The sequence below is a fragment of the Falco cherrug genome, chromosome 12 (genome assembly GCF_023634085.1).
Source record: "Falco cherrug isolate bFalChe1 chromosome 12, bFalChe1.pri, whole genome shotgun sequence".
In the NCBI taxonomy this organism is placed as follows: domain Eukaryota; kingdom Metazoa; phylum Chordata; class Aves; order Falconiformes; family Falconidae; genus Falco; species Falco cherrug.
In genome coordinates this window covers 30,817,643-30,841,341 of record NC_073708.1, presented here as the reverse complement: position 1 = coordinate 30,841,341, position 23,699 = coordinate 30,817,643, and the positions used below count along the sequence as shown (strand labels likewise).

General features: G+C 38.2%; 1 protein-coding gene across 3 annotated transcripts; it reads left to right on the top strand.

Moving 5' to 3' along the window:
• Window positions 1-1,853: 1,853 nt before the first annotated feature.
• OMA1 (OMA1 zinc metallopeptidase) lies at window positions 1,854-23,169 on the top strand. 3 transcript variants are annotated; one of them, XM_055725222.1, is made up of 9 exons: window positions 1,854-2,208; window positions 3,012-3,540; window positions 3,956-4,184; window positions 5,250-5,423; window positions 5,517-5,624; window positions 7,220-7,348; window positions 10,396-10,470; window positions 12,353-12,502; window positions 19,691-23,169. In XM_055725222.1, exons 2-9 carry the CDS (start codon window positions 3,032-3,034, stop codon window positions 19,907-19,909), a joined length of 1,593 nt encoding a protein of 530 aa, XP_055581197.1. In that variant the 5' UTR covers window positions 1,854-2,208; window positions 3,012-3,031; the 3' UTR covers window positions 19,910-23,169. The 3 variants fall into 3 exon arrangements, with proteins under 3 accessions (XP_055581197.1, XP_055581195.1, XP_055581196.1); XM_055725220.1 differs by having other exon boundaries at window positions 1,854-2,261; XM_055725221.1 differs by having other exon boundaries at window positions 1,855-2,012.
• The last annotated feature ends 530 nt before the right edge of the window (window positions 23,170-23,699 follow it).

The window sequence follows — 23,699 nt, the reverse complement described above, 5'->3', positions numbered from 1 at the left end:
TGAACTTACCTCTACAGAATTTTTTCTCTCTTATTTCCTCAGAAAAACAAATGGTTATAGGCATATATATTCATAAAAGTTCAAGAGGAGCCATGGTATAAAGGACTAGTTTGATCGATTTCTTCACACTACATGTCTACTAAAGAGAAACACCACTTTATAACTATACAATTGCTCAACTGTTTACCAGATTTTCATATAGAGAGATATTTAGTGATGGTATCTGATAGACAGATCCTCTAATTACCTGTGCTGTATTTGCTGCTTGTCTGCTTTGAAGTTTTAATTGTAAGTGATGCCGCTTGGGGAGACCTGCAGAAGTGCAGAATGTAGAACACGATTTTCAGCCCCGTCCTTGCACACTCAAAACATCCATTGAGTTTAACAGGAATTTAGGTGAATCAGGAATGCAGACATTGGTCCTATACCCTCTAAGCAGACACTTAAATAATGCATCTGGAGAAACAAATAATAGCAAAAAGAAATATGCAAAGAAAAAAAAAAAGACATTTTCAGCAGACTTAAAATGGAGGCTCTGTGAGGTGGAAGAAATACATTTGCTCTACAGAAGAAATGGTAGAAAGCCTTCATGCTTGGCTTACGAATGGAAAATTCTAGATAAAGGGGACAAGAAAAGAAGCAAATACAAAGTCTAAGAAAAAAGGACATTAACCACAAGAAGACATTCAAGAGAGCTTCCATCTCAGTTCTTGATTTCTTGACAGCTGGGATACACACGTGCCTTAGGTTAGACAAAGTGCTTTTCTGCTGCTGTAGTTCAGCTGTTTTTGTGACTGGGGCTGACAGTCACAGAAATTAATGCCATGCTAACTGACTGGCGGATTTTACTCTTCCTGCTTATGATAACGGAGGCTGGGTAGGTCTTAAAGGAATTATGTCTAATGAAAACAGATTTCCTAACTGTGACTATCTAAGGTTTCCTCGTCCTGGACTCCCAAGATCTGGTCACTATGTATCTTCCTTGGCAGCAGGCATCCATGCTTAAGAACAGTCATAGAAGAGGGCATCAGGAACAAAAAGGGATGGCCCAATGAGTATTTCAGCAAACACTGAGCAATAATTGACTGTGCTCATACACAGAGTGACTGCTGAAGGCAGGATCCGTGCTTCTTTACTTTTGGAATGAGAGGGCCTTTGATTATATGCAAAGACTCATGGCTTGTATGAAGCTCTGGCTGCCCTGTCATTACTACACCACTTCATTCAGCAAATAACCTGTTTTTCACATCACATCATTTAAGATGTACTTCCGCAAGCTAGACAAGTAGGCCAAAAGTGACGTATCAGGTTAGCAGCTTGCTGCTTTCTTGGATTAGGGAGAAGGCAAACATCACCTCCCCACCTACCACCGCTGCAGCAGAGCTAACCGACACCTTCCACTGGAGTGCCACCAGCCCTCTCTGGTAGCAGGAAGCACTTCCAACACTTCAGGACTCCGAAACCAGCAGCAAGCAAGCCCAAGGCATAACAACCCATGATCTGAAAGCTGAAAGGACCTTGAGGTCTGGCTCGCCACCTCTCAACAGCCAGGCCCAGGGACAGGGTCGTCAAGGGCCAACCCCAGCCTTGAGGTGAGGCAGGGCAGCACACAAGCCTCGCTGCCACGCCGTGGGCGAAGCCAGGGGAAAGGGAGCACAGGAGAAGAGACGACAGCAACACGTCTCTGCGCCTCCCGAAGGGACAGCCCTGCCCGCCTCCCCGCGCAGCCCAGCCGAGCCCTCCCTGGCTGCCACAAAATGGCGGCCACAGGCGCCGCCGCTGCCGCCTCGCGCCGCGCGCGGGGCTCGAGGCGGTGGGCGGAGCCTCTGCGGGGGCCGCGGCGAAAGGGCGCGAGAGGCGGGCGCCGCCGCCGGAGGGAAACGGCGCGGAGCTGAGGGAGGGACGGCGGGTGCCGCCGTAGCGTCGGGGCCCGGCCCGCCTCCCGCCCTCCGCCCCGGCACCGGCGGCGTCTCCGCGGTCAGACCCCACCTCCTCCTCCGCCTCCCGGGGTGGTGAGTAGGGGAGCCCGGTAGAAGAGGTCTTTCCCGGAGCAGACCTCAAGGACGTCCAGCTGTGATGGCGGCCAGAGCTGTGCCCCCCCCCCCCCCCCCCCCCCGCTCGCCCGGGGTGGGCGCTTGCAGAGTGACACGTCTCCCTTTTCCCCCTCCTCACGTCAGCCCATATCACGATAGTGGCGACAGCAGCCAGGTCGGGGGGTTGCTCGCGTGCGAGATGCAGGGCGCTGAGGGACGGCTGCCGAGGTCAGCACCCAGGGGCGGCCCGGGGCGCCAGGCCGCTGCCAGAAAGGGAGGACAGGGAGAAGGCGGGTGCGGCCGGCGGCGCGGCGCCCCCTTCCCTCATGAGGGGAGGGCGACCGTGCTGTCTTCGTGAGGGGCGGGCGGCGGTGCCGGCGGCGGTGGTCAGGGGAGCCAGCGGGTGAAAACGCCCGCCGCGGGGCCTCTCAGGCGGGGGTGGCCGGGCCTGCCCAGCGGGAGGGCGTTTCTTTTTCCATGCTCCGTAAGGGACTGCCGGCTGGGAGACTCTTTTTCGCCGTGAGGAATCGTTTGTTTCTAGGACAGGTGCGGCAGTTAGGCATCCTGTGTTCAATAGCAAAGGTCTTGGTAAAATGTTCAGTAGATCCCTGTTTTCCTCTGTATGTGTGAATAGCACCTGCAGTAAGTAGCCCAGTAGTACAGAAAGGTGATGGTGCAGATGTGTCTTCCGCAAGGGGCACCCGCAGTCATTCTGATCTGGTGGTAATAAAAGCAAAAGGAAAAAAAACCAAACCCACCTTTGTTTTATTCTCAGTGACAAGGCATTGGCTTTTCCACAGTCCAAACCAGATTGGTAATAGTGCAACAGGATGCAGTTGTAGCTGTGACTTCTTGGGTAATGTAGCTGTTGGCAAACGAATGCCTGGTATCTGTTCAGATGAAGCAAAGTAATGTGTCAGAGTTTCATGTTTGGGTGGTTTTCCTAATACCTCTCTGCTTTTTTTTTCTTTGTTTCAGGGTAACCAACTAAAGAAGTTATGAATATCATCTGTGGTCTAAATTTGCTGGGCAGAAACTGTATTTTCTTTCGTTTGGCTTCTTTGACCAAGCAGGGGAAGTGCAAGAATCTCTGTAGGTCTTATGGAGCATATTGCCGAACTCAAGTCATGTGTACACGAGACAGATGCCAGAGGTTGGATTTGAGTGGAAATACTAGAATCTGTTTTTTGACTGGAAGCCCTGACCCCTATAGAAACTTCACTGGTAAAGGACTGAGATGTCTTTTGAATGTCCCAAATACAAAAGTATACAAGAATGTACACCACGGTTTGGGAAAGTTTTGCTTTCAGTCTTCTTGGCCACTGAGGGAGAAGCTCGCATCCCTGCAAATCAGTTCTGTAGGGCAATTCCCATGTCATTTTTCTTCTTGGAATATTCAGATCATCAGGTTTTTTCGCACATCACCATCGTTACAGGCTGCACCAGTTCCTCTTTTCTGGATTATTGTTAAGCCAGCTCAGAAATTATTTGCTATCATTCTTGGCAGGTAAAACGTTATTCTACATCCTCTCCCAGTGTAAGATCCCATTATACAAAGATGTGTGCATGAGTTTGTGGTGAATGGCAGGTGTATTTGTAGTGATTTCGGTTTAATATCCGTACAAAATGTTGTAGAACTGGGGCCTAAACTGATGCTTTGCTCAACAAGAAGGTTTTTTCATTATCAGAGGTTATCTTTTGCTCTACTCATTCTCATTTACATGTGGTAGAGGGAGATGAGCCAAGGTGCTAAGGGGCATTTCTTCTGTGGGAGGGAAGAAATGGAATGGAGTAGAAGCCAGTGACAGTATAACCTTCCATAAACTCATGAGGTGAGACTGTAATAGAGAGTACAGCAAGGGCAGACGCTAACAAATTCCTTTTAAACTATGGCCTAAGTTAACACTGTTTGTATCTTACAGGAGCATAAGAAATTGGTGGAAGGCACTTCCTCCTAATAAACGGGAACTTTTTAAAGAAAGTGCAAGAAAAAATAAATGGAAGATAATGCTGGGTGTGAGTAGCTTAGGAGTTTTATTTGTCATGTTTTACTTTACTCACTTGGAGGAGACACCCATCACTGGGCGCGCTCGACTGTTGGTGTTTGGAAAAGAGCATTTTAGGGAACTGTCACAGATGGAATATGATATGGTAAGATTTTAAAGAGTTCAGACGACTCTAAAACTGTTAATACTTTTTCTTTTAGCGATGAGATAGTCCAATTAATGAGGTGGACAAACTGGTGTCCTTGGTAAGTTTTGAACTTCATGCTCAGAACCCTACAGAGCACCTCCCTATCAGTTACCTCTTTGTCCCCATCCTTTTTGAGAGTTCCCTTTCTGTCAGCAGACCATGAGGGACACGTGGTAGTTAAAGAGCACTGTTACATGAGTGTAGCAAATATTTGTTACTGTGTTATTGTAATATAACAAGAAATATAGAAATCTGTTAGAAGCAATAAAAGCATAGCCAATAGGTTTATGTTGAGATCCATCTCATTTTCTATGCTGATTTGAGCATTCTTTGGCACTTGTTTAAGGCCCTCTTTTCTAAGCTGTCACTTTGTAAGGTAATACTCTCCACCTGCATTCAATTCTACTTTTTTTTTTCCATTGGATCAGCTCATTTTTCTTTAATTGGTTTCTTCTAAACTGTCCGTTGGACTAACTTCTGTTACTTTTGAGTTCTATGACTTTCTGTTCTAAAGCCAGTGAAACTTGATAAGCCATATAGAAAAATGTCACTGTATTCCTGTTTGATAGAGAATGTGAGATAAGAACAGAATAAGTACAAGGATATATTCAAATTACATCTTCTGTATAAATTTGTCCACCTGACAAATTACAACAGAAATACACAGATACAGAAAAATTGTAAATTCAGATGGAAATCCAGGAAGGTATAGGAAGGTTTGCTAAATTGTGATGCCAAGCTCAACTTGTGTATTAGGAAAATACCAGATACAGGAGGCTGTAGGACCAAGTTTATGCTATATTATTTTTGATCTGTGGTCAGTTTACTTCCTTCTAAGTTTATTAATCCTTAACTTGTGAGTCTGAAAGCATGAACTGTAATATATTGGCTTTGGCTATATGAAAGAAAAATGTATTAAAACCTAGTTGTAACTAAGTTGTGTGTAAGCGCTAAATTTGTTCAACAGTTAGTCTACTGCATGTGTGTTCTGCATGGCAATCATGATTTTTTTTTTTTTCAAAGTGGATGGAGGAATTCAAAAGTAAAATGTTACCTGAAACAGATGCACGCTATCAGGTTGTGGAGAGAGTTGTTGGTCATTTATCTGAAAGCAATAAGGACATCCCGCAGGTCTTGGCGCTCAAGTGGATTATCCATGTGGTGGACGAACCAGGTGTAAATGCTTTTGTGCTTCCAGTAAGTTGAACCCAATACAAAAAATATTAGTAATATTGAAACAGCATTTTATTTATGTGTCTTCTAATTAATTTTCACTCTCTTTGTTTACAGAATGGCCAAGTGTTTGTTTTCACTGGACTGCTAAATGCAGTTTCTGATATTCATCAGCTGTCTTTCATTTTAGGACATGAAATAGCTCATGCTGTGCTGCAACATGCAGTAAGTATTTAAAGAAAGCTGTATAAATTTTCTAAATTAAATCTGATTACTTAAGATTTTCCCCTGTCATTACCGACCAAAGTTTCAGTGTGACTCTTTCTAATTAATGAAAAGTTGAGTTTGAAATGAAAGTGTTCTACTACACTATATCCTTATTACTCATGTAGTACTTAATAACTGTCAGAAGTCCTGTAGTAGTTAGCACCAAGTTGACCAGTACTTTTTTCATAGCCGTAAAACTGGACTGGCTCGCCATTAGCAATCATTTAGAACTTGGTCCGCAGATGCCTCTCCTGTAGTGCACACATAAGGAACTGAGGCCCTCAGCAACTTGGTTTGTTACTCCTACACATTAGTATCTAAAGAAGTAGATATGCTTTAATAAAGTATTCTAAAATAAATGATATTTTTATTAAAGTAGCACAGTTCTAGAATACCTGGAGCTTGATTCTGCATTTACAGATGGTTGCTTTCACAGACTCAATTTTTCCATATCCTGACTGGATGTCTTGAAAGTGGTAATTTTTTGCCATTTGAACAGAATAGATGTATTAATTTTGTTGTGCTTTGTAGGTACAACTGTAAAAAAAGCGGATGGTATAGAAATATGGCTCATACTGTTCTAGGTTGAGATGATTTGCTAGAAAGTGCTTCTTTGCCTCCAAGTTGATTTCTTTCTGTGCATGTCATTTAAAAAATTGTATTTATTACCTATCCATCAGTTTGAGAAGACATAATGAGAAGCCTGTAAACATAAAGATCCTGCTAAAATTACAAAACTAATCTGGAAGTGGGTAAATACATTTTGAAGGTAGTGGAAATATAGGAGAAATGCTTTACTGTGTCTTGTATGATTTTGGGTGAGCGACAGTTCACATCATAGTTTCTTGGGCTCAGTTGAGCCAACTAACTTGTTAAACTTAAAAATAAAAAAAGTATTTCTGAAAATAAAAAAACCAAACTTCCATATCTTGTATGGAACCTGCATCACCCAACTAGCATAGGGAAAAGTATTGCATGATCTGTCTTGTAAATGCTCAGATCAATTTGTTGCATGTCAAATAAGAGCTCTGAAAAACAGAAGAGTTTAAATTCCTTTCCTAAGAGTGTCTCAGCTTCTGAAATTAAAGGAATGGAACAGAAAAAAAATTATGCCTAGTGTCCCCTTATCCCATTAGTGTTCCTGTCTAAATGATGTCTATCTCTTCTCCAATTAATGTAAAGAACAGTCTTCTAGGTCTTTTTATAGATTTTTTCATTCCAGCTGAGGTGTTCCATGGCCTTCTTGCTAAAGAACTCTGTCTGCATGCTGCCATCACCTTATCTCTAGCTTTGAAACTCTCTAATTGGGAGATAGCCAAAATGTGTGTGTTCCAGCTGTATTTATGCAGTTGATATGGATTCTGGACTGAAAGTACTTTGTATCTAACTGGATGTTTTGTGCAAGGAAGGGGGCTTGTGCTGCTTGCCCTGTTCCTGGAGCTGCATAGGAGAAAAAAAAAACCCAGTGATTTTTGAAGTGTTTCCAAATTCTGTTATGTTCAAAAGAAATGTCAGACAGCAAGGAATGAAAATGGGACATTTTTTGTTTGCAGGCAGAGAAAGCCAGCCTGGTTCACTTCCTGGATTTCCTATCACTCATCTTTCTCACTATGATTTGGGCCATCTGTCCTCGTGATAGTTTGGCAGTTGTTGCCCAGTGGATTCAGAGCAAGTTGAAGGAGGTAAGACTGACATTTTACGAGTCTGACATTCTGAGATCCACGGAAAAACATTTTTACCCTTGGGGAGATAGTACCACTAAATAGTATGTTTGAGGGAAAAAGGGAATAGGAGAAATATTACAAGCAAAAAATCAATATTTTAGTATGTTTTTGAATGAAATATGTTTTTATGAATCTGCATCTACTTTAGTTGATGTATATTTTAATTTGCCATCTTGAAGAACTTTAGGTCTCCCTAAAAGAATGATATCTTGAGTCAAGCTGGACAGGCTTAATGTTGTATATGTTGAAATACCATGTTTTTATTTTGAGTAGTTGTCAAATTGTTTCTAAACCAAATACAATATATGGAATTCTTTAAATACATTGTTAGCGGTAAGAATGGTTTCCAAGATAAGAAAACTGAGAATCTAAACATTCATTTAAAGTATAAATGCTGTGATAAAACTTGCTGAAATAATTTTTCAGACAGCATATATTCCAATAAAGTAACGTTCAGAGGCTTTTTCTTCAGTGGTCTAATTTACTCTGTGCCTCTGAACAGTTACTGATCTATTTCTTTTTGAAAAATTAGGGTTTTTTTAAAGAAATTTTGCTTACATCCTAAAACTTGAATCTGAATTTAAGTGAAAGAGCTCTTTGGTTTCTTCGACTTCTTTTGATGCTTTTCCCAAGATTTCCCTCTGTTCCTTAAAAACATGAAATTAAACATAAGCAATCTGTTTTGGTAGTTCTTATGCTAATAGGTAGATGTGTTGATTCTGAACATAAATTATCTCTAAAGAGCTTGGATATTTGTACAAGTAGCTAAGAAACCAATACATTGATGAATGCTAGCCAGCATTTTGAAGAGCTGAATTTGGAAAAAACAAAGTGTGAATCAATCCTGAGACTGCTCATAATTTAGACAGCAAGATTTAACTCCCTGTCAGCATCTTTCCTCCCCTTCTAGTCTAACTGCAGCTCATATTTTGGCATCGTGGGCTGGAGTTATGCTTTAGATTGCAAATGGAATCTGAGTTTAAGCTTGTAGTTGTGGTGTGCTATAGGAAAGTTCTATCCTATATGAGATATTATACAGTAATGTCCTAGTTCAAAGCTCTGATCAAATCATCTTCAATAACATTAAATGTACCCATATATAATGCAGAATAAATGATTAATACTTGCAAAGCTTTCATCCCACATACAGAAGATGCTGAATAGAAAATTTTGTTGCTGTCACCCAGAAGTGCAATTTCTGTTTGCTTCCTCCATTCAATGTTTGCCTGTTGTGCTTATGTGAAAAGGGATCTTTCTGCACAAATTCTCAGGGTGTTCCTTTTCCTCTTCTTCCATGACTATATTTTACTTTTTAAAGTTTTAGCATCCTACTCTATGAAAGGGTAATGTAAGTCACATTATGGTACTTGCTTCTGTTTCAGTATTTGGGTTTTTTTATGACCTCAGAGGCTTAACCTCTTTTACCTACTGACTCTTGTTTGTTTTCTGTTATAAGTACTTTCCAGTGACTCTGTAGGTCTTTTGGCATGCTAGCTCCAGTTCTGCTTTTTTCTCCAAAGCTAGTGGGTATGCTTGCCTTAAGACATCGTTCTCTTATGAGATTCATGCATGGTTGTTCTTTAGTCTTGTATTTCTGAATTGAAACATGTTGGCTTTGTTTTTACAGCAGGAGTTATTTTATATGGGAACTATAGTTTATCTGGCTAACTGGGAAATGGTGTTTTAGGAATATATGACAGACTAGCCAGGGATATCTTTGCTGTTTAGTGAATATATGCACTCCAGTAGACCTAGAGCATTTCTCAAGGCAATAGGAACACATATTCCACTTTGAATAATGACTTTGTCATCAGAGGATTTATAATTGCAATGTTTACGGTGGTCTGTAAGGAAACTTAAGAATTTAGAAAGTGACTTCATCTATGGTTACTTATAAACCAGCATATTTGGCTTTAAAAAACCTGTAGAGAATCAGCTTTGGTTGGCTTTTATTTTTGACCTAGTAAAGAAAAACTGTTGGTACTACTTTAGAAAGAACTAAGAAGCTGGAGATAACATTTATGTACTCAAGCACTTAGCCCACTTCTTTGGTGCTCTTAATTTGTAACTGTTTTGTGGTTTGTTTGGGGTTTTTTTTAGCTCTGGAACTTACAAGGAAGACTTATTTTTATAACCAGATAAAGAGGTGATAAAACTTTTTTACCTTCGCTAACCTTGCACGTCCTCATTCTTCAGTTGATATTTCCTAATCAATGTCTAAACCAGAATGTTGTGACTTGTTCCTTATGTCTGCAGGAGCAGGCTGCTTTAACAGGTCCTGATTCACATTTGCTGTAACCTGATATACTAGGGCAAGGCTGCCCGAATCTACATGAATTACATATACTAGAGGATCGTGGTATATATGACTAAATAACTATTTGAGAAAACTACCACTGTCTTCTAGTGTGTGTTAATACAATGTTGTACCATAGAAAAAATAGGAGAGGAGTTGGTCAGATTTATGTGTTCTAGCTTGATTTCTCAAGAGCAATTTGTAACTTGTGTTGAGGGGGGTAATCATGACAGACGAGTGGTTTCTGCATGAAAATGTTTATGGCTACATTCCATACTGTGGGCTGTTTACCATACAAAAGTAGATCATACCAAGTTTAAAGACAATCACCATAAAAGTTGAAGGGAACCACTGGAGTTTTTTTACGTATAGTTGTACAACAAAAATATTATTGCCAATAGAAGAGTGAAGTGAAAAGGTCTAGTTTAAAGTTGTCATTGACCCTTCAGTTGCTGCCAAAGTGCTGTGAGACTGGCTGATGCAAGGGGCCATGAAAATAGGTATAATATGAATTAATTTCCACTGAATACAGATCAATGAATTACATATAATGGAATTAAAGATTCATTAAGAAAATCAATACTGATCACATGCAATGTGAACATTATGAGCAATACCATTTCTTAATAGGTTAGAAAAATAGCTACAATGCTGTAGCTTTGTACACATTCAAACCCAAGAAATAGAGCTTTGATGTGTTTTTTTGCAGTTCATGTTTGATAGACCATACAGCAGAACATTGGAGGCTGAAGCTGATAAAGTGGGACTTCGGTTTGCAGCAAAGGTAACTACAATTGGTTTGTTTTGTTAGCAATTTACCAGACATTTTTCAGTTTCCATTATAAGCAGAGGGAGTTTCACACTTCATACAGAGGTAAACTGTGTGTGGAAGGGTTCCCAAGTTTTTGAAGAGATGTAGATTAATGAAGTAGTGAGAAATAAAACAGTTTATAGCCAGAATGACTTTGTCTTTCCCTAAATTGTATGTAATAAAATTGAAGTTTGAGAAGTTGTGCGTTATTAACTGCACAGTATATTTATTACTACTAGGAGAAAAAGCTACATATTTATAAAGACGAAAATGCAAAACAGTGAGCTTGCATAAGTAGGATTTATTTAACTGTATGTAAAGATATAAATCGCTTTTCAGATTTTTGGTTCATTAATAGTTTCCATCTATTGTGAGAAGTTCTGAGGAATGCTTTATATATTGTAGTGCACATAAAATATTCTGATCTATAATATCTATTCTTACAAAAATACAGTAATGTTTGAGAGCTTTTGATATTGTGATTATATTTTATGTGATTGCTGATAATTGCAAGATATATAAATATTGTTCTAGTATTTAAAGATTGAGGCTAAATACAGCCATAAAAGTAACATGGCTTTGCTAACGTAAGGTAAAAATTTGGTCAGAAACTACTCAGCATTTTTTTCACAATTTGTTTTTTTCAGCCACTTTTTTTTGTCCCTGTGGATTTACATTATAAATTAAGAAAGTAAGACACCTGTTTCATTTCTAGCCAAGCGCGATAGAGCTGGATAAGTGTTAGATAACTATGAGACCAGCACCATCTAGTGTTAATATTTTATAGGGAAAATTTCCTTTTCTTAATAATTGTTGATATTTCTTCAAGGAAGAATTTTTAAAATTAACTTTGATTCTGGGACTGAAACTGCATTTGTATTTTAAAGTCACCTAAGGGACTAATACAATCCATGGAAAAAAATGTCATTGCTGTGTGGGTGCTCACTGCTTTCTAATACCTAAGAGGCAGGGCCACACTGGAAAGAAAGAAGCAAAGTGGTGTCTCAGTATTTCTCTGCTTGTGTAGATAATCTTTTTGTTATGATTATTTTACGAAATAAATTCGAAGGATAAAGCACCACTTCTATATTTTGTTGTGTGTGTGTGGGTATTTTCTTACCTTCTGAGTACCTGTGTCTTATTCTCTTAAACAAATGAAATTAATGGAAGAAATCTTGCTTTCTTCTCCCCTCCAATTAAATTCAAATATAAAGAAGTCTGGTGATATACAAAGGCCATTTTTAACTTAGGGTTCCATGACCTTCTATGGTTGAATATATACTTCATGGAGAGAGAGAGAGAAAGCAATTTTGCAGAATTACTATTTTAACCTGTTGTGGATTATACAGATCACCCTTGAAAAAGGCAGTGTAATCACAAAAAAACCTTTGCAGTTCATTTTTAGAGATATTTAAGTATCACTTTATATTTTTTACTCTAAATTTCTTCCTGTAGTTTCGTCTAAATCTGTGGAGATGAATACTTTGTTACTCTGCTGTACAGTGTCTAGCAAATATGACTTGGAATGTGCAGCTGAGTGTTTTGTTCTTTAAGAACAAGTACATGCCAGAAATTGAGTCTTTTTCTCCTGAATTGTGTAATTCAGGTGTAATTAAGATTGGTGGAATTACATACAGATGTTAAAAGGAACAAATCCAGTATCTACGTGGATAAGTTTTTTTACTGCATTTAAATATTTCAGAACAGCATTTTCCTGTCAGGTATGAAGGGGACCATCTAAACAGGCTTTAGAGATCTAAAGTTTAAGATGTCTTTCGTAATTCAATATCCATTAGAATGTGTATTGTATTACTTTAAAAATAGAGCAGTGAATACATTTCCTTTCTGTTTTCAGGCTTGTGTGGATGTAAGAGCAAGCAGTGTATTCTGGCAACAAATGGAATTAGCAGAAACCATTCAAGGACAGCCCAAGTTACCAGAGTGGCTCTCCACACACCCTTCTCATGAAAACAGGGCTGAGCACTTAGACCGACTTATCCCAGAGGTGAGCAGAGTTGAAGTATGTCTTTTTCTCTTAAGATGGTTGCCAGAATTTGTTTGGTATTGATTCACAAGCTACTCTTTTAGAATTGTGCTTATCTTTCTCCTTACAGAATTTTTCTGTTACAAAGCTCTTTACCTTTTATTAAATAAGGAAAAATTAAGGTAGCACAGGTAAAAATAAGATTATGTTCTAGAGTTGGATTTTTTTTTTCTGATTTCTGATTGAAGTGTAGCATTTTGCTTTTGAATGGCCTTCCTGGTATAGAAGTGACAATGTCTCATCCATTCTTTTATCTTTTTTTGCCACTTTGGAATTTAGTTTTTTAAGTTGGATCCCTAAACTGTCTTGACTTCTCTTGCTTTGGTAGCTAGCCCTAGGCTGTTAAATAGAGAATGCTCCATCCTATCCTGTGTCTCTCACTGATGTGGGATTGAATACACCTTGAATAGCTGCGCCTCAGAAGAATGTCAGATCCCCAGCAGAAGATTTCTTAATAGCCCTAGTTATTATATGTCTCTGTAGATTTGCAGCCTGCTTTTTTCTTCACATCTCTGTCACATTAGGGAGGAAATTTTACCCCACTCCAAGGAACTTGAGCTGATTCACACAGTTGCTGATCCGTCTGCAGTATTTTCTCTTTCTTTCAGATTTCCTCTCAGAGGAATGCCGAGTGGATAGCTACTTGGGGGTTGTCTTAATTTGATGTGCTACTCACTGGTAGCTGAAGGACAGAGAACCGTTCCAAGCTTAGTAATGTTAGTTTGTTTAGTGTTTCTTTAAGTAGTGGGGTTTTCAACTACAGAAAATTAACATTTATTGGGTTTTGCTTAGTTTTGTTTTTAAAATAGTGTTAAAGCACTTCACAACAGTACTGTTTTTCAGGAACCTAAATTGTGTTTGGAAATTTGAAATAGTTTCTTATCATCTCTTTTTAAAAAAAAACTCTCAGTCACTCTTAAGTCTTTCTGAATTCCAAACTGTAAGACAATTGAAGATTTATTGGCAGAGTACTAAAATGTTGAGGTGTTTGCTGTTTTCAAAAGAGAAAAAAAGATTTTCATGAATCCTTTGATGAGAATGAATGCAGTGAATATTCTAAATGATGGCATAAATCTAAATCAGCATTAGGGGTAGGACGCTGGAAACCAGCTAGGCTGAACATTTTAAATTATTAAACTTTGCAAAGAGAGGGTGTGAGACTTTTGATGGATTTTTCTGACGCATTAGAGCAGCTGAATGGAAAATTACGCTTGTTGTGGAGCCTCAGTTTACTTAGATTGAACATAAAGGATTCAGGATCCTTTATTTTCATACAGTTATTGACTGGCTTATAAAGCGGTAATAAAATAAGTTACTACTTATGGTCTACCTCAGGACTGAGCAAATAAGTTAAATAACTGAGCAACTGTGTAGAACTGTTATTTCTGTCTTATCTCTGGTAGTTTAACAGGTGGAGCAGCCTTCATCTTTTTATAACCACTCTCACTTCCAAGAGCAGTGGAGTCTAGGAAATTTTCTTCCAAAAGATAATTGAGGAGGAGATGTTTTCATTTGCCTTTTACCTTAAACATTCTTTGGAGTAGGATGAGAAAGCAGGGGCCAAAGGCTCCCTGTGTTCAACGGAAGTTCACTAGATAAGTGAGGTTGATACTGCAAAAGTGGAATAAAAATGAAAGTATGTAGAGGTGGTGTTGGAGGCTGCTTGTCTGAAGCGTTGACTCCCCTTCATCTGACCCGTCTTCTTGAAGCTAGTTCTCAGGCATTTAAAGGGAATCCCAGGGCTTTGTTGTTCAGTATTGGCGCCTTTTTTGTTTCATTGTTCACATACCTAAAGCTTTTTAGAACAGTATGTTTACCATATATTAATGGCCACTGGCTATTCAGAGTCCAGGAGGAGAAGCCACAAAGGGCCTTTTTATCTCTAGTATCTCTCTGTGAAGGAACTGTATTTCTTAAGACTCAGTATTAGATCCATTGTGAGTGTTGTTGTGTTTCATATGCTCATGGTTTTGAAGCTGAAATGGTTTCCAGGACAATACAATACCTATTGCTAGACCAGCTACTGTAGTGGGGGAAATATGGACAAGTTTTTTGACTTCTCAGGCCACAGATGTTTCTCTGCAGGACTTCTTGTGCAAGCAAGTTCACAATAAGCTGTGATCATATAAAGTGTGAGTTTTTCTTCAGGTAATGAAGTGGCATGTCTCAAAGAGATGACTTAACAGTCTCAGGAAATGTAAATTAAAGCAGGAATATCATGGGGATTCTCCCGGGGGTAAGTAAAAGACAGGGAGCAAATCAAATGAGTTTTAAAAGATCTTGCCTCTGGTTTCCTGAACAAGTTGGAAGCTACAGCCAAGCTGAGGAATTAGTAAATGAAAGAGCTATAAGCAGTTACAAAGCGATGGTGTCCTGGAAAGGAAATAAAGGAAATTAAAAAGATTTACCATGTTTTGAAAGGATTTCTCCCTCAGACTGGGAGAGATTTGGATTGTCAGCTAGGAAAACAGAACATACTGTTAATTAGGAATCTTAAATCTCTTAGAATTCCCGCATGGAAGGTGGTGAGATGTTTGATGAAGGCCTATGCATTTTATTTTCAGAAAAAGAAATCTTAGAATAGTTTTATAGTAGCAGGAATGATGCTTACCATTGTTCTGGAGAGAAAAATTGTGGAAGTGTAGTGCCAGAGAGCAGCTATAGGATTTTCTCGTTATCTCTAAACTTTTTTATTTTAACATTCTCTGACTTTCTACAGTTTGTCTTCCTTTTTCCTAGTATGCTGTTCAAATAGAGACTGTACATCAGCTGAAGCCTCAGCTAATACTGAATAAACCAGAAGGTTATCTACTGAGCCTTGCCTGTGACACAAAAATTCATCTTGACGTGACATTTGCTTTTTTGGCATCATGTTGTTGGCTCAGATTGCATTTTTGATTCACTGTAACTCCTGTTTCCCACTCTTTCTTGTGGAAATGCCATGGTGAGATTGTTTCAAGAGTAATACTCAGTTGGGATATGTAATCTCTACTGCTCTTTTGTTTGCTAGGTCAATTAACTCGTCAACAGAAAAAAGTTAATTAATTTAGTTTGGCAAGATCCGTTCCTGTTAAATCCACATTGAATGTTTATTTTTATTATTGTTTGGGTAGTTACTGCTTATTCCTCTTATCTGCTGCCTTTTGGATATAGAAGATACATTTATTTCACTTCCTTTTCATGAATGGTTTTGTAGTTTTGTATATTTGGCCTTTGGTTATGATGTGAAGATTGCTTCAGATACCTCTAGCAATATAATATATTAATTAAGCCCCATCAATGTGAAAACTTAAAGGAAAGTAAGAATAAAAAATACTGACCTGTGTTTCTATCCTCCCCATAAAATTGTTAAAAGTTTTGTCAGAATTGTTCTTTTGTGTCAACAGAAGCAGTGAAAGATGTGAAGTAGTATTATATATAAGTTGCTTTTCTTCTCTAAGTAACAAATTGATCCATTCTTTTAATCATCTTTTTACTACTACTTCATTTATAGAACCTGTTTTCTTCCCTATGCCTGCTAATTGTAGTTAATTTTGCAACTTGTTTCTTATTTAAATATTTTTTCCTTTTTTTTTCCTACATGCTTGTGCTGTTTCTTAGTTTTTGTCAGACTTGCAAGGTCAGAGTGTAAGTCAGCCCTGCCGAGGTAATCACAGTTAATACACAAGAGACTATAACCCTTGGCCTGGTTTGCTGACAAGAGAATGATGTGGCTTTTATACTGAGAGAGCTGATGGCCTGAGAGGTAGGGTGCACTCCAAAAGACTGTAAGGTGTCGAGATGCAGCAGTTAGCCTGGTATCTGTGACAGTGGTGGAGGATTAATACTGAGAGCTAAAAAATACTTGCTTCTGTATTTTTCCCAGCTGGTAGGCTTTATATCAAACCTATAGGATGAGGCAGACCTCTGTAATTCTTATACCTTTCCCCCACCCAGAATGTTGCAGGTGACTGCAATTGTACTAATAAGAAAAACAGCTTCAACTTTGTTACTTACAAGCAATCATTTTGATAGTTTATTTGAGATCTCCTGAACTGGTAAGCGTGCAGGTGGTCTTTAGTCTGAATAGCAGCCCTTCTCTCTTCAGGATAACCAGAAAAGGAGAGCATTAAAGTACTCTCAGTTCCCAGGTGAATCTATGTACTCTCTAGCTAGTTAACCTTGTCTCAGTTCTGTCTGTTGTCTTTATTGAGAACACTCTTCAGTAAAAACAGTCATTGAAACGTGTTCTTATTATAATGTCAATATGCATGTGCTTCATTAAGAATGCTTTACTTATCCTCTTAGCCAAACAGTCAAAAGCCATTTTACTTGAGCAATTACTAGATTTGAGGTTGCTAGAGATTTTGGAAGTACAGTACAGCTCACCACATTGAGCTGCCCTGTCTTTCAGGAAAAACTGTATTGTAAGCTCCTCAGTCTGTTACTGGCACCTTGATGACGTTATGGAGCTACTGGCACAAAACAGAATAGCAGCAGTCAACTGAGCCAGAGAAAGAACACTTTCTAACTAGGGTTGAATGTTGCATGGCAGTCACAAATGTACGTACGAGGGCTGCTTTCACTAGAATGCGCAGTCATAGCTGTCTTTAACAGTGAGATGACATGTCAACACAGCTTACCATTCTCAGAACTGTACTCTTTTTAATGGCATGTGAGTTGATGGTGTTGAATAGATAACTTCTACCCACTTGGACAGCTTTACGTCTAGCAAGAACGCTAAGACATCTACAGGGTGAAAATGTTAGCTCTGAAATACTGGTTTTTTGTCTTTGCTGTTGTGACTTTATTATTTTAGATAAGTGAAACTATGGAAATTGGCCAGACGCTATATAGCCACGAAAACCAGAGATAAAAAATTGCTAAATTAGTTTAAAAGAGGATTACGTTGCCCTTTCCAGGATACAGCTTAAATCTTTATATTTCCATTTGCCTTGAATAATGCTGCTTGACATTAATGCAGTCTCGCAGCAGCTTATGTTGTGGAAGAGAACAAGAGAAAACTCTTGGTTTGTCATAAATGTCAGTTTAGAAATTAATTGGACACTGAAGCAGAAGAATGTTCAGCAGTATGGTTGCATTTGGTGACTACATGGACAGTCATGCTGTCAAAAATGGAATACTGAAAACTTTATTTGTATTTTTTTAGTTAGGCAAGAGTAATATTTGCATGCCTAATCTTGACTTGTGTAGCCAGTAATTTGAATGTTACATTTCAGCATGAAATAGCTGCAGAAGCGCTTGCTGCATTCCTGGAATACGTCTTTTTCCAAAACCAGTTGTTAAATTTAAATGTTATTTGTTCCTAGCCATTTACAGCAAACTCTTGATCAGTTTACTGTGGTAAAGTCAGGGAGAAATGTGGTTTGGTACCTCCTTATACAAAGAAATGAGTTAAGAAGCTCTGCTCTTCTATTTTAAAATCTGCTCTAGTAAGATGTTTCCAGTGTCTCCTGTGGAACAATACCAGATTGCTTCAAAATGATGGGCAAATACTTAAGCTTAGGTGTACTGGAATATTTGGTCTGATACTTCAGCCAAATCTGGTGTATATAAAGCAGATTAAAAATTTGTGCTTAGTTTTTTAAAGGCAGTGCTAGGACTGCTATGAAAACTGTGTTACTTTCTTCCTCCTCTTTAATCGATCCAGAACATGTGAATCAACCCACGCTTCCCGCTAACACTCCCTAGTGCTGGTCAGGAGGCACCTGACTGCAACTGGGGACAGGTCTGGCCACCACTTTCCAAGAATCCATGGTTATGAAATGAAGTGGAATAAAGTATACATTTGAACTTATTTTCGTATGAAAGGATTAGAAATAAAGCTGGTTGTTAAACTACCCATATTTTTATGCTTTTAATTGAGGCCAAGATACAGATAATATTGCGTAGAAGTGGCCATACCACAGTGACCGTTGATTAATGCTATCAGGCTAGTTCTTGATTTGGTGTTTTACTTTGCAAATCTTGAAAAAATAGTTCTCAGTGGAGATGTAGAACCCATTAAAATTCTACATGTAATATTTTGGTAGATGATACATAGGATCTTACTTTTCTTGATGAGTTTAAATGGGTCTTGTAGGAGAATCCATGGATACTATTTGGTCTGTGTATAGCCACTTGCAAAATAATGCATTGGACTTAGTTGTGTGGTATCCATTGTTAGCTCTAAAACTTATTGCCTGTTTGTATGGACTAAATAAGGTGTGTTCAGCTTTGTTAAAATGAATGCCAACTTAAGCATCCTTTAAAACAGCTGACTTTTTAGAATTTTATATCAACTTCTCCACAGTGCCTTTGAGACAATGAGGTTGATCCATTGTCATACCTTTCTCAGATTGCTCACGAGACAAGGTGATCTTGGGGGAGTGTGCTGCTGTAGTGGGTTTTGATTCTTGGGCAAATTCTTTGGCTCCTTTGTGCCTGTACTTTCTAATCTGTAGAATGGAAACAATGGCACTTACTCACTGAACAGGAGAAACTTAAACATTGGTCTCTTAGTGCTAGTCTTTTTATCCAGATAAATTTTTACATTCTAGAGACATTATTTTCTTTGAGTACTTGGAAGCTGTGTATTTGAATGCTTGTTGGAGATGAGATCACTTGTGTAACTGGACTTTAACTATAGTGATCAACCATCTGGATCTCTGTGCCGAACAGTTAAATGTCCATTAGTTATTGGAGATTTTTCCTCCTTTTTTAAGTCAGACATCTATATATAGTTACTTCAATAACAGAACATATCTGATGAAGTGAAATATTAAAAGCCCTTTTTTCTTGATGCCGTCATTTTAATTTACGTGTCAATGTAAATTAAAAGGTACTGATGTTGACAAGTATCACAGAACAGTTGAAGAACTTCTTATCTATTTCTGCTGTACCTTTTAGAGTATCCATTTTGTGAGACAATGTGGGAAAATGATTTTCATTCTTCATTTTTTTCCCCCATTGTTTTACCATATTGCTACATTTCTTCTCAGGAATTCTTGTTTCTGTTGAAAAGCTGTTGAGTAAGACCTCAGAGTCTGTATTATACTCACCAAGCTTTATGTGCAAGTGCAGACCTTACTGGAAAGCCAAATCATTGACTGAAACCTTTTTTGTTTTCTTACTTAAATGAGCTTGATTTCTTTTCCTATGTATTCACAGGCTCTTAAAATAAGAGAGAGCTGCAATTGCCCATCTCTTTCTGGACCAGATCCTCGCCTCATTTTCAAACTTAACATGCAACATCTCCTGGAATCGTCTAAAGATCAAGAAACCCCAAATTCTACAAAACAAGATCTTTCAAAACCAAAACTGGATTTTCCTCACACTCAGAAAGTGGAAGATATGCCAGTAACTTTTGCAGTTAAACCTACAAACTAATTATAAAAATTTTCACTTTTTATGAAACTTGTGGTCCCTGAAGGTCTGTCTTATAATGCGAATTTGTCTTTGAATCATAAAGAAGATGTAGTCACTCATATTCTGTTTCTTTTATGTGATCTCTCATTCAAAGCAATAAGGAGCCATGCCTACACAGGAAGAAGAGAATGTTGAAGCAGAAAGTTTCTTATTCATCAAGAGTTACTAAAATAAATCAGTTCTCAGGGGAGAGATAATCTCATACAATCCAGTCACACATTGTAATTTTCAGCTTTATCAGGTTCACCTTGATCAGAGGACAGATGAGCCAGAAGCGTCCCTAAAGCAGAGCAAAAAAGTAGTACAGTTTTCATCACTTAAGTTGTCTGGTTTATCTTGCTGTAATTTGGGTTAGATCTATTCAGCTTCATTTGAGAAATAATGAGGAGAGCTTACCGCCTGTTCCATATATAGTATGTTTAAAAATACTAAGCTGAGATGCGGTAATAGCCTATGGGCTAGATACACCCCCACTTAATTAGGTGGATTTACTGCTGGGATTTTTCTTCTTTCTAAGGCATTTCAGAATATGGATTGATTCAACATTTTTCTTCTAAGTAACCTGAAAGGATTGCACAAAGTTCAGTTTAAAAAAGGAAGTTAAATAATTTTCAAGGAAGTCTTTTCTTCTGAAAGAAACACTGTATAAAACCCATAGTTTGTTACTAGAATGGTTTGCAAGGATGGCTATTGTCTTTTTGAAAGTTATCGACGTGCCTTTTGGGAGGGTATTTTCAATGCAATGGCATTTGATTTGGATATATCCTTTTGGATAAAGTGATTGCTGATGCAGGAATATATTACATAGTGGACAAATACAACAAGGTTTCTTGACTGCACAGCTTTTGCAGCTGTACCTTATCCTAAAAAGTGACTTCTCTTCAGGAAACTGGCATCTATTGCTGAGCTTCCATCCCCTAAGCCACAGATTTTATACTGTGGAGACCAATATGCACTATATAGGTAAATCTCTGCCTTTCATGATGGGCTAACCAGTATAGCCAGTGTTTTAATCTTCATTTGCACATGTTTGAGTTATCCTCGCTTTGCAGTTGATGAAAATATTGAAATGCTGATCTTACAGGAAGATGTAGAAAGAGATGACAGTGAATGAAAATATAAAAGGAAAATCCCATTCCTTTATCTGTTGAGATGTATTTACTGTTAGGCTTTTTGTTACTCACTTGAATTAAAACGAAAATCTGTTTCATGTATGATAGGACTCTACATGGAGGGGACATTCAAAATATTGTACGGTGCATTGTATTTTGAAACATTCTGTTTTATATATGGAAGGGGACAGACCATCATATTTCTTCAGTTAAATCAGAATGCAAGCTTTTAAAAATGAAAAAAACCCTATTCAGTGTTGTCAGTGAATATATTTGGAAAAAAAGTTTGTGAAACAAGTCGTTTTTTTACTTACTTCAGTTAATGAACCAGGGTCCTTTGAGAAACACCAGCAACTACCTACCTTATCTCTGTTCAGAGGTAAGTTGATGTATCTGTAATGTTCGTGATCCTAGGTCTGATTATATAGGTCTAGATTGGCTGCATATTGCTTACAGGCTGTTTTTAAATGTCTGCTCAGTACTCCTGGCAAGAGGCAGAAAGTCCAGCCTGACCATTATTCAACCATCCATTTTTATTCTTAGTGACAGGAGTTTTTGTAACAGACATTCCGTGATGTGTTGAAGCATTTGGACATTGTCACCTGAAGGTAAACAGAAAAATACACCATTTAGATTTCCCTGTGGACCTTATAGTTTATACTGCAGCACCAAGACCCTAACACTGCTGCTTTCTCGCTCTGGTGCCAAAGCTTGGTTTGTTATCCAGGGCTCCTGGTTGACATGCAACTTGATGCTTGTGTCTCTTAGGACTAAGGAGAACACAGAAGAGGTTTTTATAGCCTTCAAGATGAAGTATGAAACTACACAAATTTCGGATTTCTGCTCTAAGTGACTTAAAGTATTGCATTGGAATGCTGGAGATGCAGTCTTTAAGTTCACCAAGGGAGATTTTTCACTTTATTTTATTTGTATGTAAATGGTCTTGTAACCATGACTGTGGTGATGCGAGAGAAAAGGTTTCAAGGGAGATGTAATAGCTTATATTAGACCAACAAAGGGCTTATGTACTTTTTCTGACTATACTGCTCTAATAAAACGTACAAAGCTTACATGTGCATGCAGAGACACACGCATATGTATGTATAAAGTACACATAAAAACACAAGAGTTAGGCCTCTACACTAAACCACCATAGTTTTAAGTCCAAAATGGGATGTTGAAAATTTCAAGTTTTACTTTACATCTTAAATTATCCCTAATATTTTTCTCAAGTGCTTTGGGAGAAGTTTCTTCTTTCTGCTTCTCTAGTGTCCAACACAGAAAATGCCTTGTGCTTATCTGTGTCTTGGAGGGTACTTTCCCCTTAAATTCTTGCTGAATACTATATGTTATATTTGTCTATATTGTTAAAATATTTTGGCTTTTCTTTCTTGAACAGAAAAATTACAAAAATGTTGTTTTCCACAGTTTGGGAAGTCAGTAAAAATTGCACTTTGTAAATCAAGGAACATACAATTATTTTAAGTTGTGTGTATATACATATAATTTATAACCAGATATAAAATGCATTAAAATATAAACTATAATATATTAATAGATTATTAATCATAGTAATTATAATTTCAAAATATGTCCCTTAGGAAAATACTATGGATGCAAGCTCCTGAGATCTGTAGGAACTTCATTGCAGTTGTGTAACTTAGTATGTCACGGGAAAAACAGATCTAGAAGCATTGTTGAAGGAATTCAGTACTTGACAGATGTATGCCGTACAAGAGGGAGAATAGTGGCTAAACGGAAAAAAGGTAAGATAGATCAGTAGAAATGCACCTGCATTTCTATCACCCATACTGCATGCTGTACTTCACAGCTTCCTGCTGGAAGATTAAATATAGAGTACAAATTTCACTAAATCTCTTAATCCATTTACTTGAATGTTGAGAGATTTGATAAGCAGGGGATGTGCATTCAAGGCAGTCCTGTAATAAAAATGGCTCCTTAGAACTTTTGGTTTGTCATGTTTACTTTTTTTTTTGTTTGTTTTTTAACTTGAAATACCTAAGTGCCAGGAAAGCAAAGCAAACAGCTGTTGGAATGCTCTTTGTTCTTGAATTCTTTTTGTAGTCATTAAAAATCCTGCAAGCTTGATGTTTTTCTCATATTTTATGTAGGCTGCCACAGCTTTGTTTTTTCTGTATGGTGTTTCTAATTCAATACCCCTGGTTCAAAAATTGTTTCCAATGTAATAGTCTGTTTTAAGCTATTTTACTGCCATCAAAATTCTCTTTGCTGGAAATCCTTGTTGTTTTCCTGGATCTTGGGAGCTTTTGAAGGGGGAGCAGGATGAACACGAAGTGTGGTTGGTAGTAGGGGGAGCAGGGTAAGACTTTCCTGTCAGCTGCACACTGCAGCTGTTACTTTAGGTTTCCAATCCATATTGCAGTGTGGCTTAGTCACCCACAGTAAGGACTGGTATTAATAACTTACATTTCTAGATCACTTAAAGCACCTCATAAATATTAGTGAAGCTTTTCCAGAATACCTGTATAGGTGAACTTACTAACAGTTTTATTGGAGATAGAAGCTTGGTCAGAGTGATTTTTAGCAAAACATTGCAGAAGATCAGTGAAAAAAAATCTGGGGCTGGAACTTTGGCATCTGAATCATTCTTTAGCTTA